Below are 18,230 nucleotides of genomic sequence, written 5' to 3' on the forward strand. Positions count from 1 at the left end.
CTATCACGGCGTGCCAAACAGAGCGAGACCAGTAGTGCACATTTAAGAACATCAGAAATGAGCGATTACACCGTTATGGTTATAGACTGTCCATGGATTTTTATATAAAGTTTATATAAATGACAATAAATAAAGTTATGTGTAACTCACTGACAGGATGGTTGCATTAGTTATTTTTCTACAGGTGTCACAATAACTCCCGTAGTGAGACTTTTTTAGCGCAGTAATCATGAAACTCTGCCATCACGACAGCACTAAATCACAGCGAGCTCTGAGTTAATGTGTCTTAATATGAGAAGCTGTGATTGCTTATAAAAACTGTACATTAACAAACTCCTAAATGTCCTCATAACTGCTTGTAAATGCAGAGCATTATTAGCATTAATACGTGTTTATACACTGATCATAAATGCAAAACTTTACATGTTTTTCTGCACTAAACTGCAGCTTCTGCAACCGCGTTACTTAACTATCAGTGAACTTACATTCACTCCGTCTCCGTCAGCTCTGCTGCTTCCTGCAGAACAAAACGACAGAAGGCATCTGAGAATGATGTTCGATGCTGCCGTAAACCAGCCATGACACTTGAAACAAGTACAACAACCAAACATTAGACATGCATAATCACACACGACAGCCCCACGGCGCGTAAACACACGCAGCTGAACGCCTGAACAGGTTACATGCTCGCTCAGCAGGTCGGACACGTCGCCTTTTCTGGGTTTTAACGAACGTAAACCGTTGTCACTCATGGCGATCTCTCTCGCTCTGAGCGCTGCGTTAATAAGGTTATGATTGACATTAAAACCCTGACGTGCATATACAGATATTTAAAACGGTGATGCAAATTCCCCTCAATAGCCTACAGTCCGGATTATGGAATGACAGAGCGATTTGATGCAGAGACAATTGCTAATCACCTAAAAAAAAAAAAAAAGAAGGAAAAAATGGAATTATTAAAATGGAGAGAGCAGGATGGAGGGAGGAGGCAGCGCAGCTACAAGAAGAAGAAGAAGAAGTGATGTTTTCTTAATGGGTGTTTTTCCTAAATGACCAGTTAGTCATCTCAGACATCTGAGACGGGGAGAGCAGAGCACTCAGGCGACGTTTAGAGAATAAAAAGCAGGCTGAATGTCGCCGGAGAATTGCTGCGGGGCTTAAAACGTGGCCCTGACACTGAAATGCTGAACATTATTAGCTGCTCTTTAAAATAATGGGCACGCTCTCTCCATCAGCTGTTACTGGTGAAAGCACTTGTTGTCTTGTAGGCAGTGCGGGATGATTAACAGCAAAATGGAGGGTGGATTAATCTAAAGTCAAAGGAACGTAAACATAGTGGATTCAATTATTAGATCTGCAGTTTTGGCTTAAATTCTAGATTTGGGAAGGGAAGGTAACTCGAGCCAGAAAGAAATCAGATGCTTTGTACAGGTATAAGTACCTGTACAAATGAGAAAAATTATGTTGGCGTGACTTCTTTAAATAAGAAAAAGCCACAATAACAGGACACGGATGAGATCTAACATGCATGAATGGTCTTCAATCATACACAAAATCATACACAAAACTCTGTATTTCTCTGGTCATCATCTTCAGGTTAATCATTTTCTTGTTTTCATTTTTTAAGCATTTAATAAAATCTGCTAGGTTTGCATCTAAACTCAGTCTAGATGTAAACCAGGTGAAAAATGATCCATCAGTCTATCCATCTATCAATTTTCTGCCTCTTCTGCAATCAGGTCAAAGGATGCTGCAGTCTAAGTAGAGATGCCCTGACTTCTCCTCTCCTTGGCCACACTAACCAAGATGTTGGAAAGACGTCTAAAAAAAGCTAAACTGATTCAAAAGTAAAAAGTTTAGTAGACACTGATATCAAACCTAGCTATGGTTTCTTTACAATAAGACAGGTTTCACTTTTTTACCAAAGCTGACTAGCAATGTCATCCTCTGAGAGAGTTTTGCTGGGTTTGCACTGTTCATTTATACCTGCAGACTTACCCGTTTGTTTCAGCATCCTGAGCACGTCTGGGTTGACGGTCAAATGTAAGGTCTCTGGTTGTTGTCTCCTCCGACTGGCTGCTCCATCAGCACTGACGAAAGAAAATAGAGCTGGTGACGCATGTTTCATGTTGTTTAAAACTGAACGAATGAGTACGTTCGTAAAACAAAGCACAGAATAGATAAGACCAGAAACATTATGATAAAGTAAATATGCTGTTAGCCTCTAAGGTTCTATATCTGGCACAAAACCATTAGCGGCAAATCCTGAAAGGCAGAGATCTTTAGACAAGCAGAAATCATCCATGAACCCTCTTATAAACCCAGCACTGATTTAGCAGGTCTGGACTCACTCACGAGCTTCTCCAGCTGGCTAACAGGCTAAGCTATGCAGTTTCAGGAAAAGCTCACTGCAACTGATAAAAGAGAAATTTAACGACAGATTGACATGAAGTGTGAAATCATGAGATTTTCTACTGGCCCAAAAGAGGAAGGAAGCAATGCAGACATTAAGCCTGTATTACTCCATGCTTTTAAGCAATACATTGATTTATAGAAAATAATTTTATTGACCATTTGGCTGTGGTTTGGAATTTTTTGGGCGTCCCCAAACCACTACTTTTTTCCAGGATCCTGTCGCTGGTTCATGTTTCATTCCCCCCTTTGAACCTCTCTGGTCACCACTGGTTACTCAAAGCACCTTATGAGCTTTGCCACCTCAGAGAGCTCCCATCCAATTATCTGGTTATGATGATTCGGCCTTGTGAAAGCAGCGCAGGTTTTTACACCTGACTATTTCCCCTTGTCCAATTTTTCAACTACTAAAGCTGTCTTATTTCAAAAAAAGTTTTTGTATTTATTCATCTCGGGTTTGCTTTGTCCACTAAGGTTTTAAGTCTGCTTCTAGTTTAGATTTCAGATAGAGATTTAATGAATTCAATGAATCTGAAACTTTAGTTTTACAGTGTTTGGTTTGTCCGTTTCCATCACAGATTTAGATACACACCACTGTTACTGCTGAAACTGCTAAAACTAAGGTGTTTTTTCTCTATAGCATTACCAGAAATATAAATATAAATATAAATGGTCGGTAAGACAGAATTGAACTGCAAGCAGATACTTCTCTCAACCTTTCAAATGTTCAAACATGAACATTTTTAGTTTTTCCTTTACAACTTTAGATTAGGTCACACCAAGAAGTCAGTCAGCGCATTTATCGTTATCATTTATCATCATAAAATAAACTGTTAACGGAAATTCTCAGCTCTCTGTCGCTCTGAATGCTCACAGTAACTTTGGCCTCCAGTAAGCAAAAATAAAAAAATGAAATCTTGCATTCTCCGTCCTCCACTGACAGAAGACTGTGTGATGAGCGAGAGAGGCCAGCAGCCATCAAAGGAACGTTGGGACGCTTCCCAGATTTCCGTCTTGTTCTCTCTCACTTCGAGTCGGATTTGGGGAATGCGGCGGGAATCGGCGAGGAGCCCCCAAACTGCCATTGTGCTCGCCTTCCTCTCTTTCTCCGCTCTTTTCTCAGCGAGCCAAACGGGAAAACGCCTGCGCTATAATTCCTGCCCTACTCCATCTCAGCTAAGCTGTCACTGGCTTCACATGAGAAACAATGAAACTTCATCGGAGACCAGATTACAAAAGAGGAGGGGGGGTGGGGGGTGTTTCAATATAAAAATTGTTCTAAAGGAGGAGGAGGAGGGGGGGGGGGGGGTGCAATAAAAAAGCAGAAGCTTTGTCTCTTCCTCTCTGTGGCCATTATCTTTGGGGAGGTTTGGGGATCTGCTTTCTTAGCCTCTGTCAGCGGTGCAGGGGAAGACCTGGGGTAGTACGACTGGGCTTTTGGCTGCCAAATCGCCCTAACCCTCTTTACCGCTCTTTTTTCCCTCGTCTCGTTCCTTTTACTGTTTTTAAAAAGAGCTTAGGACACAGCATCTCTGTCTCTTCCCCTCTCTCTCTCTCTCTCTCTCTGGACCCAGCTTGTTTAAATTGGCCGATAGGAAAGGATTTGGGGTGGATGGAAGGGGCTTAGAGAAACGCAGAGTGGAGGGGTTTGAGGGTGGAGGGGGTGCAGCAGAGAGTCATCAGTGTTACAGTCAAACAGCCATGAAAAGCCTATGAGGATGAAAAGAACAAGAGTGCCTTTTTATCTAATGCACACAAATCCCATATAAATACTCCAATATGTTAGTTGGGGTATGACAAGGAAGGCCCCTCCATCACTTCCCCACCCCACCACCATCCCACAATAATAGAGCCGTGGATGTGGCTGTGTTTGTGTGTATGTTTGTGTGTGAGAGACGGAGAGGGATGCTTTCAGCGCGTCTTTAGTCACACTGTTTCAACATGTCATTCATGTGGACGATTGTATTAAACAATCACTCTGAAACACTGAGTTTGGTCTGCACTCTGGAGACTGAGCCGTAGTGAAAATGGACTCTGGTGGCGTTTTAAAAATGTGGCTCCCGGTTCAACTCTGGGATCGCTGGAAGCGTAAGACCCGGAACTGATGTGGTTTTGACATTTGAAATGTCGCTGGGAGTGAAGGCTCTTAGGCTGCAGCTGGGTCATTTGGCCACAGACGCTCTCATACGATTCATGAGCAGACAATGCAGAACCTCTGCGGGAACGTAGCAGTGTCTGGATGCCTTATTTGTAGTGAGCTGAACTAAATTTTTTTTTTTTCTAATATAAATGGCAGCTCAAGTCAACATTTTTGCAAAAACAAAGTGTCAAATGATTGTGACAGTATAGTATCGCCTGCATTTGTAACCTCTTAACACTATAGAAAGTTTACGTTTGTTTATCTGCCTGATCCACAAATGTATTGTGGTTAATTCTCTCGCACTATATGCACAAAGGGTAAAGGAACAGTGTTATACTGTGTGTGTTTGGAAAGAGGTTAAAGTGATCAGCAAATCACGCTTCACCAAAACCTGTTGCTTCTTGTTTTTATCCAGAAGGACATAAAATACACTCACCAGCTACTACGTTAATGCGAATATCTAGTCAGTCGATCACTCAGTGCATTTAAGCATGCAGACATGATCAAAGCGAGCTACTGAAGTTGTGAGCATCAGAATGAGGAGGAAAGGCAACTTCAGCAGCCTGTTTCGCACCAATAACCACACCATGTTCAGAGTATTTTAGAAACTGCTGATCTGCTGGGATTTTCCCCTCACAGCCATGCCTACGGTTTACAGAGAATGGTCTTAAAAACAGAAAATACCCAGTGACTTAATATTGTAGGGTAAAGACCCCACAATAACACAGAAACCCCAAACAATCAGACGGCCCCTTATGAGCAAGCACTTTGGCGACAGTGGGAAGGAAAAACTCCATCTTTAACAGGAAGAAACCTCTGGCAGAACCAGGCTGACAGAGGGGCAGCCATCTGCAGCAACCAGTTAGGGGTGAGGGGAGGGACACAAGACAAAAGGCATGCAGTGGAAGAGAGCCAGAGATGAATCATCACTCATAATTAAATGCATAATACTCAAATAACTGCTCATTAATTGGCGGTACAGGAGATTCACGTCATGGATGTGCGGTGGACAAATCTGCAGCGACTGTGTGATGTCATCTTATCTTTGAGGAGTGTTTCCAGCACCTTGCTGAATCTACGCCTTGAGGAATTAAGGCAGTTCTGAAGGCAAAAAGGGGATCCAACTCAGTACTAGGAAGGAGTATCTAATGATTGGCTGGTGAGCGTATGTACTAACATTAAAGGACCTCAGTCCAAAGCGTACAGCCTTTACAGTGTCATATGCACCACTTTGATAACTTTACAGTCTTTTTCTAGTGCCTCTTCTCTGATGCCATCACGCATGTCCTGAAAAAGAGCGTCCATGACTGATCGGGTATCAGTGTAAAAGCTGTAATGTCTCTCAGTCATAAAAAGGCAAGATTTTGTAACTTTAATCTGATCATAGACCACATAAAAGTTAGACACAACCACCGTACCGTCTCGGACTCATTTCTGGACTCTCCATACTGAAGCTTCAGCATTAACGTGTTGTTTTCTTCCTCAATAAGGGAGGAGAAGGGGGGAGAATCTGGAAAATTTGCTTTGATATGAATATACAAACATGGTTCTAGATCTAAGGATGTCACACCCTGTTTGAAAACCAGTTTAAACAGATAACACTTGACAAATGTGGAACTGCACATGGTACATGTGACTCACTGTGTTGATGGGGAGCGTGGAGGGTCCGCTACACTTTGCGTCCTCGCTACCTGAAGGTCACTGAAGCTGGAACCACAGGCATCACTTCTGCCTCTCTGAAGATCTTCTTTAACACAAAATACAAATATAAGGATTAGTGAGAGCAAAAAATAAATAAAGTAACCCGGATTGTGTCACTGCTTTTCATTATAGTACACATATACTAATAAACTGTGTGTGCTTCTCTGGCGTCAAGATGTTGCTCTGTTTATTGGCAGCTGCTGGTGCTGATATTTCGGTCTATAGCATGTTTCTAAGCCTTACAATTTCTCCTCTAAATATGGTTTGTATAAGGCGAACAGTGCCTGAGCGTCTGTTTCTGCTAATTTGGACATCAAACCTTGATCATCTTGTTACTGATAAACACTCGATTCGAGTTTCTGAATTGAGACAAGATGTCAAACAGTAAACGGCGGATGTGCGAACAAAGCAGCCGACAGAGCTGAGAAGGAAGCAAGAAACAAACGCTGCTTTCCCTCAACACACACCGCAGCTAACAGGCTTTTACCGCAACAACCAAGAAGAGAGGGAAAGAGAGGGAGCGGGAGGGAGGAGGAGGAGAAGTGGATCTTCAGATAAAGCTCTCATCTCTTTGCCCGTTGAAAAGCCCTGCAGTCATGTCAGCCTTTGTGAGGGGGAGACAGAACGATCGGGAAACCAACTTGGCTTCTCCTCTTGGCAAAACGCTACTCAAAGGAAAAAGAGATAGAGGGGAAAAGAAAGGGGCCTTCCCTCGCACTTGTTCGCTACTCTGCCTCTCACAATGCTCTATCTATCCAAATCAGCACACTTGTCAGCCAGACAGCTATAAGCGATTTCCAATGCTGTTATAAAAAGGGACCATTTCTAAGCTGAAATGTGTGTTCTCTATTGTGCGTTTATGTTTGTCTACAAGCGACAGCAGAATCTCTGTTCATCGGGACTTACAATGGATGCACATATGGGCCGTTTCCAAGTCTTAGACTGACATCCACCTTAAACAACCGCTCGATTTGGAAATGAGTCATTTTGTTTTTCTTTTTTTTTTTTTAGAAAACAAATACAAAAATGAGTCAAACAATATGAGGAGATGTATTCATCTTTCCAGTGTTATTTTTTTCCAGTTCTGCATTGTGTAAAATAGCACATGGTGGAGATGACCTAGATGAGGTTTTTTCCCCAGTTGCTACTCAGGGAAACCGCAGCAAGTAGTTTTTCTGTCCTATAACTCAGGTAGCTGCAGATGGATTTCAAAGACTTTTTGAGTTGGCACAGAAGACGGAGGCGGAGACATCTGGGCTCATGTGTTTTCCTGTATCCTAAAAAAGGTGATTCTGGAAGTCATAATCCTACTTCAATAACAAGACCAAAGTTTTAGCATCAAAATATACTAAAAGTACATAAAGAAGAAGTATCGACCACATAGACTCATATGCACAACATTACTGGATCATAAACAGTGATTAATTAATATATATATCACTTTAATTTTGCAGCTCAAGATGCTGTTTAGCTTCATCTGTACTAATAGTTTTATATTTCAAAATATTTTCAATTTATGTAGTACAATAAAAGGTCAAAATATAGTGAAGCGGAAGTAGAACGCAGCAACTGTAATATAGTGAAGTACTTGAGTAAATGTAGCAAGTTCCATTTCATCTGTTCCCATTTAATTACGCTCTCATGCAACAGCTTTAGGCACTGTAAGATCAACAGTACACTAATGACTTAGTGGGTGGTGGTGGTGGTGGTGACGGGGGCATCATATTTCAGGGTGGTCTGTGTCACCACATGCTTCGCTTTTGGAAATGCCTTTCAGTACTTGCAGGTAATTTCAGGTGTAAAACTGCCTCAGGATATAACCTCAAAAGCAACTTGAATGATTTAACGGCTATTCTGACGTCTGGCTAAAGGACAGCAGTTTTAGGTTTTAGCAGAATTAGGCTTTAAGCTAATACATTCATTTAAACAAACAAAAAAACATAGCATCAAATAAATAAAATTGCAGGGTGGAGAACAGCAAAAAAAAACAAAACCCACTCACACACAGTTGAAGGAAAAGTTCAATATACTGTCTAGCTGAATGTTGGTTTCTCCTTCAATGTTTTCTCCTTGTGCACCTCTGGACTTGCTTTATGGAAGTCCTGTTCTCACCACCTGCACACTGTCAAAGGCACAACCTGCAATTTGAATTTCTTTGTGGGGAAGAGGATGAGCCAAATATGGCCGTAGGTTGTTTGTGCTCCGTGTTCTCCCTAAGACGGCTCAGCATGTTACACTAGAACACAGCAATGACAGTCTGACTGGTAAAGAAATTTATGGTTCACAACTAAAAAAAACCTCAACAAGAATACTTCTGATCTGATGCAACATCTTTAAGCTTGGATGCAGCAAACTTTGACTGAAAACTACAGTTTGGTTCCTCAAACGATTCCACAGAACCAATCTATCATCATCAGTGATGATGAATCAATCTAAAGGCCCGGTGTAAGTAATGTAAAGGAAATAACCAATCATTTGGTTCTTGTTTTTCTGTTTGTTTTTTTTTAAGTGGGTGAAGTTAGTTTGGTGATAGACTGGTAACCTGTCCCTCTCACCCCGTGACACCCTGGATAGGCTGCATCTTTCTTCATAACCTTGGATTGGATCAGCAGTTAAGAAAACTGAAGGATGCATGGAATAAATTATCATTTTAAAGCAAGAAAACAGATGTGAACAAACTACACATGCTGTTCAGTTAAATAGTGTCTTACACTGTTGCCTTAGAACAGGTCCCCCACCATCTGTCCTAAAAAACGAAACAAAACTAACTAACTAAATAAAATGTGTAACAGGTACTCCAGTGAAAGTTACTGCTGGCCACTCATGACCGAAATCCATACAGAGGGAGGAAAAACTCTTTCAAAGCTCAGAACAAAGCTGGGGTTAGGTCATGCTTATGCTTTTGTCATAACAACAGGTTGACCTAATAGAGGTCATTTCAGATTTCACAAACAAAACGAGCTGTTTTTAAGTTTCTCTTGAGCAGCAAGAAACTAGAATTGATCTGCTTTCAAACGACCACCAGAACACGTTTACACAAACACGTGTGTCTGCTTGATTTCTATTGAGAACAAACAACTTTCTTGAGTGTGTTTGAACTAAATTTTTTGACAATGTGGGGCAAAGGTGACTGAAGCTGCACTGTGGGAACTTTGTGCATAGAGAACATGTGACTGATGACACAGTCAGTGAGGAAGGAATCAGGAGGAGACCATGTGATGATGAGAACAACCAGACATACCTGCAGATGTTATTTATATTTTAACAGCAAACAACACTCTGATTAATTTGCAAAGCACATATTAGTACATGCAGGTACGGACTGAATTTAACTGAAAACCCTGAAAGGCACCGAAACTCGAAAGTTGACATTCTTGTCGTTACCTTGGACTGGTTCTTAGTGAGCACTTTTCTACTCTTTCTTGAACACTCAAAGCGCTTTACACAACTTGTGCAATCACCCAATGACACCCATTCGCACAAGCACTTTTTCCTAAGCTGTTACCAAGTGCTTCCTAACTAACATTCACACACATTCATATTCCGATGGCTGCATCGAAGAGCAACTTGGGGTGAGTATTTTGCTCAAGGATATTTGGCATTCAGACTAGGGGGAAGCCAGGAATCGAACCACCAACGATCAGTAGATGACCTGCTCTACCGCCTGAGCTACAGCCACCTTAAAAGTTAAAGTGTTTTCCTTAACAATCAGTCCGTTTACCGCTTCTGTTTTAGGGGCTTGCACATGCCCAATGATAAATGTGTGAGTGTGTCACAAACACGCCAGAGGCTGTGTTTGTGTGCGTGCGCGCATGCATGCATGTGTGTCTGTAAAGCGAGACTTGTTCACTGGAGCCCTCTGCTTGAAGCAAGCCACTCATTATTTATGACCTGGCTTTTCTGCTCTGTTAATATGCTGTCTGCTTGTCTGTCTAACATACAAGGGGACACACACTCTTATAAAATGGGATCAGTTTAACCGTCCTCATCAAGGGCTGTGACAACACTAAGTGTCACTGTCATGAGGTTGTGTGATTTCTAAATGAATTCAGACCTTCTGACGGCTGACTGTGTCATTTTTTTTTTTAAATCTATTAATCAAATAAACTTTAATAAGAAAACATTTTTTATTTAATTTACGGTATAATCACATGAAAACGAGTTTTCACAGGACTGTGCATGCAAGTTAACTCTTAATGTTACCAAGGTCAGACCATGCAATGCTCAGAGAACCTGCAAAAAACCAAGAGGTACATTTCTCTACAACCTCAGTTATCATGCTAAATTGTAAAAATCATGACAGTAAAAATAGAAAAAGACTGAACAAGTATGGACTACTTGAAAGGGTTTTCCAGAAGAAAGCCTCGTCTCTCTAAGAACAACATGGTAGCATGGTTTAAGTTTGCAAAGCTGCATCTGAACAAACTACAAGACTTCTGGAATAATGTCCTTTGGACAGATGATACAGAAGTGGAGATGTTTGGTGTCACATTTGATGAAAACCAAACACTGCATATCAGCAAAAATACCTCATACGAACTGTCAGAATGGCTGTGAAGGGGTGATGATTAGAGCTTGTTTTGAAACCACAGGACCTGGGCATCTTCCAATCACTGAATCGACCATATGAGGCCATCTGTGTGATAGATAAAGCTTGGCCGAATTTGGGTCATCTACAACAGAATGGCTGGAAAAAGAAAAGAATCTGCGTTGTGATGGCCCACTCCAGACCTCAACCTGACAAATACTGTGACGGGACTTTAACTATTTTCCTCTATACCCTGTGATTGCACCTCACTTTACATCAATAAAGACGGGTGTTGACAACCACCAGTTTTCGGGTTTTTCCACAGGTAGCTGCAATTTGTATTGCAATGTGGATTATCCCCTTTTATGTAAAGACTTGCGATGTACTTTCTTTTTACAGACTTTATGTCCCATATTACGAAACTGCAAGTAAAGTAAAATCTAGTGACACATAATGAAGCTTCAATGCTGTAGAAACATCTACTGCTATGCAGCAACACAGAATAAGCTTTGAATCAAGTAGATAAGTTTGCACTAAATATTATCATTTTATTCAGTGAAGTTGTGAGGACTGATCAGGACCCAGACTTCTGACTGTGAAAGAAAAATATAGGCAGGCCATACAAACCAACGTTGTGTTTAATATTCATTAATTTCTTTGTTTTCTTTACTTTGGCAAGTTAATATTTGATGTTTTCCCTCTTCTTTATTTACACTTTATCTACACTTTCTTCGTTCCTCACTTGTTATTTATTTTCCCTTTTCACCCTCCTTCTTATTCCCGCTGTCATGCCTCCTTTTTCTTTCTCCCTTCTGTCCCTCTTGCTCTAAAGTGCTGTTGTCCAAGGATAGGACACGCTGCAGGTGATGGAGGCAAATCATCGAGGACATAATTAAGAGGCTTACGAGGAGGAGTGTGCGTTTTACGCATCACATTTGAAATATAAAAAAAAAAAAAAAACTGCATGCAAACAGGCCTCACAGTTAGACAAGCGCTCATTTTCATTCACAGACAAACACACAGACACTCAGCCGTAGGGGTTTGACCTTATACAGTCGAGTTAAATACCTCTCTTGCTTCATTTGGATGTCTGAGTACACATACACACGCACAGCCTTCCAGTGTGTTTTAAGCACCAATGAAGGACTCTTCCGACATGTTCATCTAGTTCCCTCACAAATTTGAATGTAGTCTGCTCACCCGTTGGCCCTCAAAGCTTCTGTGAGGAGTTGTGTGTGTGTGGTGTGTTTTTGAGTGTGTGTGTGTAATCAGGAACGTAGCTTGATCCCCTCTGGTATGTGCTTTCGGGAGTGTTTGTCAAAGGGCAGCAGCAGAGGCTGAAAATTGACAGAAAAGCTGGGTCTTTCCTCCTCTTGCTGGCGTCAGACTACATTTCATTAGCCTGACATTAAAGACTTTGTCTTAAATGTATAAAACGTAATCTTGAAATATCTACGGTGTGGGGCTAAATTCTAATTGTCCACTGTGTAGTCATCACTTTATATCATTTGTGACAAATATTTCCTGCAGAATCTCACTTTTGCTCATTCTTATATACCAAATAAGCACATGTTTTCAGAGTTTTGACACAGCTATTACTCTGGCAAGCATGATTCTCCTCTGTGCTGTTAAAGGAAGGCTAGAGCCCGAGAAAAAAATCTGCTCTTAGATGTGAGAAAAGTGTGTCACAGTGGGTGAGTTACCGAGGTTATCAGGTATCCACCTCCCATTTCAGATGTGAGGAGAAATAACGAGTCACATTTAGTGTCTTTTGGTTAGACATGATGATTACTTTTCTTACCGTTGCCTGCATTGGTCCGGGCCTCGATTTCATTAGCTTTCCTCTTGGCCACATCTGCTAGCACCAGCTCGCCCTTATCACTGGCAACATAATGGAGGTCCTTTGAAGGTAATGCAAGAAAGAAAGAAACGTGAACGTTAATCTAAAATGAATCTAGGCTCAGATGACAATAGGGTTTTTTTTATTTGAGGGGTTTTGGGTGGGGGAGATGCGGCATTTTGGCGGGAGAAGGAAGAAACAGATGAAATGACAGGGGGAAAAAATGAACCGTTTGAAGCCCAACATCAGAAGGAGCACCGGTTTGGATGAAATGCCGGTTCCTCAAAAAACTTTGAAATCAGCCTGCTTGCGCCCCGCACCATCACCAACCTCCTGCACACACACGCGCACACACAATCACGCCCGCTTCCCTGGTTTTGAACTACGGAGGATGTTATCAGTCACATTTCAAAAGTGTGAGAGGAGACGAGGGACTGTTCACCTTTCAGAAACGCTGGTATTCTCTCTTTACGGAGAAACATATCCAGCTGAGCACATTACGATATCAGCCTGCGACAATATTGGAAACAGCATGTATCCTCTGTATCGCTCTGTTTGAGTCTCACATGGCCACAAAGATGGAGATAATGTGGCTAAATGATGTCTGAGGGTGGCTGATTTAAAGCCCAGCGCTGCCACATATTCATTAACAACCACACTGAGTATTACATCTCAGTTGTAGGAGTATTACATCTGCTTCCACAAGCGAGGCAGAGGTCAATTCATTATTTATTAAATTGTGGAAAAATACAAAAATATCTATATTTTTTTTAAGTGATGTGCTTCGAAAATGCCAGAAACAAATAAAATAAAGGAGGTGCTTCTGGCGTTTTGCAAAGGGCCTTTCCCCCTAGAGCCACACGTTCTGTGTCCAGGTTACAAAAACACAATTGGTGCAGATTTATTGAAGGCTGTCCAGCCTGGTACGTTCAGAGAGACGTTTCTGTTGCATCAGATTTGGAAGAGCTGCAGCTGAGACGTTCTCATTTGCAATTTTGATCAGATGGCAGTAAAACTGTAGTTTTTCCTCTAACTCACACTCTGGATTGATAATGAACAAAATGAGACGCGTTTCTAAATCCTCCCATTCAAAGAGCCCGAGCTTTTCATCTTCAAGCTTACAGTTTTGTTATGCACTGAAGCTGAAAGTAGAAATTCCAAACATTAGTTGAGGTCTCAACTTTATTTTCCCTTTATGAACTGTCTGAATTTGACCAACATCAAACAAAGAGAAGTTTTTTTGTACTGCTTTTTTTTTTTTAAACTATATGTCACATCAGATACTTGTAATTGTCCTCTTGGTATCTAAGGAAGTTAATACATTAATTACCTTTAAATATCCACTGCTTGTTATCATGTCACTTGTTTAAACAATTAAATGAAACTTTGTTTTTTCTGGACTCTTTGTTCTTTCGGTTTGTTGGTTGTTTTATGTTATTAGGTTTTCCTTTCACTGTATGAATGCTTGCTTGGACCACCTTGAAAACCGAGGCATATTTCACAAGAGGTTTTATCTAGAAATGATAAATATGAATACTAAAAAAAAAAAAGGTTTATAGTGTAGAAAGACCCTGGGAGCTCTGTATTTGGTTGTGTTTATTCACTTTGTTTTGTCAAATTGTTTTCAGGCATTTTCTTAATTTGCATGTGTGTTAAGCTTTCAGGGACACCCAATTAATCAGACTTTTTGGATATCAAAGGCAAATACAGCATACTATAATGATCAGTCTATAGATAATTTGCGTGTATTTTGAGAGTGAAGCAGCTTAGTTCATTCAATGAATTTCAGAATAAAAGGAAGAAAGCTTTATGCTTCATATCCTGCACGATGATCACGTGTACATTTGTGAGGGCAGATGTTAAAGGTTGGCTTTGTTGTTTTCATGTAAAGACACTGGAAGCATCATCATCATCACCATGTTGCTGCAGTTGTTGCATCCTGTGAATGTGTTAGCAACGCTGCTGAAAAGCCCAAATATACAAACTAAACAAATGTGAGAAAATGTTAAAGTCTGTGCAGTAATAATGGCAGAACCTCTGTAACATTCGACCTCTTGAATTGATTGAAGTGGGAGTGAATCAAACCCTCATCCTGGCACCCCACGAGGGTCGAGTGAGAGTCGCAGGGTTTCCCCGGGCTGAGTGCAGGGCCTGAGGCTCCATCAAAGGGTACAGCGTGTTAAGGAAAGTCTTCCGCCTCAGCGACATCACAGGACATCACTGCCGTGACTCAGGGCTCGCCATGGATAACCCTCAGCTGGCTAAAGCCAGCCCCCAGCTGAGTCTGCACCCGGCCCTAATACCCCCATATTGTAACCCAGCTTTTGTACCCCCAGAGGAAAGAGAGAGGGGGGTGCTGGTTTCCAAAAGAGGTGTGGAGCAGAGAGGGATTGAAGCAGACAGAGAGCGAGAGTAAAGGGGAGAGAGAGTGGGAGAGAGGTGCTGAAATTGAGGAGTATGAATGGGAACAGATTGGGTAATTATAGTGCGGTGCCTGCCCTCTGTGGCGAAGAGTTAGGAGGAAATGTGAAAATGGCCGACAACAAAATGGCCTCAAAAGAGCCTAAATCGGCTCCCAGGACTGAGGTGGCCAATTGAGCCCCTGTGAACGAGGAGACATGGCCCCTCAATTAGATATGAGTGAGGCTTCTTAATTGATAACAAACAGAGCAGCACAAGATTAAACAGACGAGGAGGGAGAGGAGGCAGTACAGTGAAATGATGGAGAGGCGCGTGAGTGACAGAGCACAAGGGAAGGGAGAGGGTGAACAAGACGTAAAAAGACGAAAGGGAAGCAAAACTCACAACAACAAGGAGAGAGAAAGAGAGAGCGGGATGACAGACAGAACAGAACAATATGAACATTTGATGTTGGGGCGCTTTATTCCAGCTTAGCCCCTCATAATGCTGTCTGAATCTGAGGAAAGAGACCCAGTGAAAGACGAGTGAACAAATGCGAAACGATAGAGAGACAACTGAGAGCTGGAAAGAGAGAGAAAGGGAGAGAGGAGTATCAACCCGACTAAGAAGGGATAACAATAATACTGCATATAAAACCATCAGATATTACACCTCTTATTCCCCAACGCTCAAACGCGACACTAATCTTATTTATATAAGAGCTTTAGGGGTTGCAGCGAGCCAGCTAACCGCACCGATAAAGAGGGGCGTTTTAGTGGGCCATATTTGGGGAGTAGAGGGGAGGGAGGTGGTGGATGCTAAGAGCCCGATATTGCCTGATATTTGGGTTACCTCCAAATAAATGAGGGATTAGGTTAACTGGCACACAGCAGCGCTTACAGCACATTAACTGACGGGCTCGTGTCTGTATGTTTGCAGTGTGACGTGTTGGCTTTGGACTCAGGATCGATGAGAATGAGCATACACAAAGTGCACTGCACTTTTTTAGGCGAGCATGTGTGCACAAAAGCTTATTATGGAGCGATAACAGCATATAAACTCAGTGCCCTATGGATGTGTGGCCGTTTGCAGAGACTGCAAAATAATTCAGATAATAATAATAATAATCAGATATTTGTAGATTTTTAATTCTTCTGTAATTTTCAATGCATTTTTAGTGCCTTTCCTTATTGCCTCAAACTTTACAGTTTATTCTTATAAATCAATGCCTATTTGTGACATCAAACTAACAACCAAATATGAATGTATTCTTATTTGTTGCCCACCTTTTTCAACTTTTAATAAAAGCAAATCAAGTGGGTGGACATGGACAATACATCACTTGAAAAAGCAAAGGGTTATTGGTATATTTGCAGTACACACATATTCCACTCATACATTCAAATTGCAGCGTTACACGTAAAAGGTCAGTTTGATCATGTGGTTTATTTCTTGTAATGCCTGGCATTTGATAGCTCTGTGAATTCCAGTGATGCACCTGTGAGCCCGGAGTCAAAATGATGATGGTCACTTATACACGTCTGAAATCTCAACATGCAGGGATTAGTGAATGAGTACGGGCACAGCTTTTGCTCTTTGATTCATGGGGGTGGCATTAAATCCTGATGATTACCTCTGAAGCAGACACACTGGAAAATATCTACCTGGACCTAGTCGGCTATCCCTGGTGATAAACACACACAAATAGCTGTGAGTCCTACAAGTTCTAACTAAATAATAAACTAAATTTTGAGCTCACGTGGCTGCTGAAATGTTTAAGGACACAGTTATCATTTAACGGCTGCCAACGAATATTCAGTTAAATAGTGAGAAGAAGCCTGGACAAAATTCCTCCCACCCAATTCTACCAAAGATCGTCCAGTCGCGACATATTTAAAGATGTTAAATATGCAAAAATGAAACAGAGAGAACAATGACAGAGGCTCACATACAAACTATGATACATAAGTATTCATAGTGCAGTGTGACTGCTAATCCTGAAGATCAGTAAAGTTTAATTACAACTTTCCTATCAGACTGGTGATTAGTAACCACATTTTCTGAAAGAGACCTGAAAAACATACTATATCTACTTTTCTCTAGGTGTCACGCACTTCCTAATTCCTTCAGCCACCTATCGAAGGTTGGATGTGTCTCAGACTTCCAGGACTGCAGCAGAATTTTTCTTGCTAACAGTGGTAATAACGAAATGGCCTGAGCCTCACAACGATCATTCCCACTGCTTAAATCATCAAGCCTGAACACTGCTGCAAAAGCGGAAAGGAAAAATAGAGTTTGGTGAAAAATTCAAATAGGTGACCCCAAAAAGTCTGCACACAGAATAAACCGATAAGACAGGCTTCCTTGCTCTGTTGATAGAGCAAGGATATACTATCGAGTTACTATGATGGTTTTCCAAGCACTCATCCAAACATACATGTCTCTGGAGGAAAAAATGCACAAACTCTATACACTGCCTGGAATCAAACCAGGAACCTTTTTGCTATGAGGTGATAGTTTATTGTGTGAGCCTATGCACAGTCAAAACTTACACCTTCAGCACACCAAACTCAATATTACCAAACAGCACATTTGCCAAGGTGCTGAAGAGGAAGAGATTTCCTTTCAGTTTTCAAACAGATCTACATGTAAATTGTCTTTTGGAAATCTTATCAATGATGTGAAAAGATGCCTTTTCACCTTTTACTTTTTAACCAAATTAGTTTTTGCTGGGTGGTGCAAACACATGCACACAAAAACATATTAACCTGACATAAAGTTTAATCCTCTGTACATGAGCGTATCCGTTTCACATTTGTTTTCTGACACATCTGCTATCCAGGAGTCTTGTGTTTGACTTCTATCTGATAGGCCTTAAGGACTTTAATTGTGCTAATTGCTTATCTAAGCAACAACAATGAGCTTACTGCCAAAGATGTGCAATTCCTCCTCCACCTACAGCACTGCCAAGCCTGGCATCAGATAGGAGAGGAAGATAGAGGGTGAACCGAAAACATGCAGCTCGCCTTACTGCTTGTGTATCTAACAAGAAAAAGTACAAGCCCTCACTGGGGAACAAAAGAGCCGGCATCAGATTTCGGCTATCACACAATTTGATTTAATTAACAAGCTACATCAAGAGCCAAAAAAACCCAGGAAGAGAAGAAGAAGAAAAAGGGGAGGTGGTGGAGGGAAAGAAAACTTGACTT

At 41.4% G+C, this 18,230-nt stretch overlaps 1 protein-coding gene across 5 annotated transcripts in view; it reads right to left on the minus strand.

Annotated features, from left to right (window-relative positions):
- Positions 1–18,230, minus strand: part of LOC120714043 (WD repeat containing planar cell polarity effector) — an 86,752-nt gene that overhangs the window by 4,707 nt on the left and 63,815 nt on the right. For 4 of the 5 annotated variants that reach the window (XM_040000056.1, XM_040000055.1, XM_040000053.1 and 1 more), the window contains 4 exons: positions 12,583–12,682; positions 6,194–6,299; positions 1,999–2,090; positions 486–517 (listed from right to left, as the gene is read on the minus strand). In XM_040000056.1, the coding sequence (XP_039855990.1) occupies positions 486–517; positions 1,999–2,090; positions 6,194–6,299; positions 12,583–12,682 (330 nt within the window). The remainder of the gene's footprint in view (positions 1–485; positions 518–1,998; positions 2,091–6,193; positions 6,300–12,582; positions 12,683–18,230) is intronic. The other variant, XM_040000054.1, reaches the window with a different exon arrangement.

Source organism: Simochromis diagramma, unplaced genomic scaffold (genome assembly GCF_900408965.1).
Source record: "Simochromis diagramma unplaced genomic scaffold, fSimDia1.1 OVJJ01000596.1, whole genome shotgun sequence".
In the NCBI taxonomy this organism is placed as follows: domain Eukaryota; kingdom Metazoa; phylum Chordata; class Actinopteri; order Cichliformes; family Cichlidae; genus Simochromis; species Simochromis diagramma.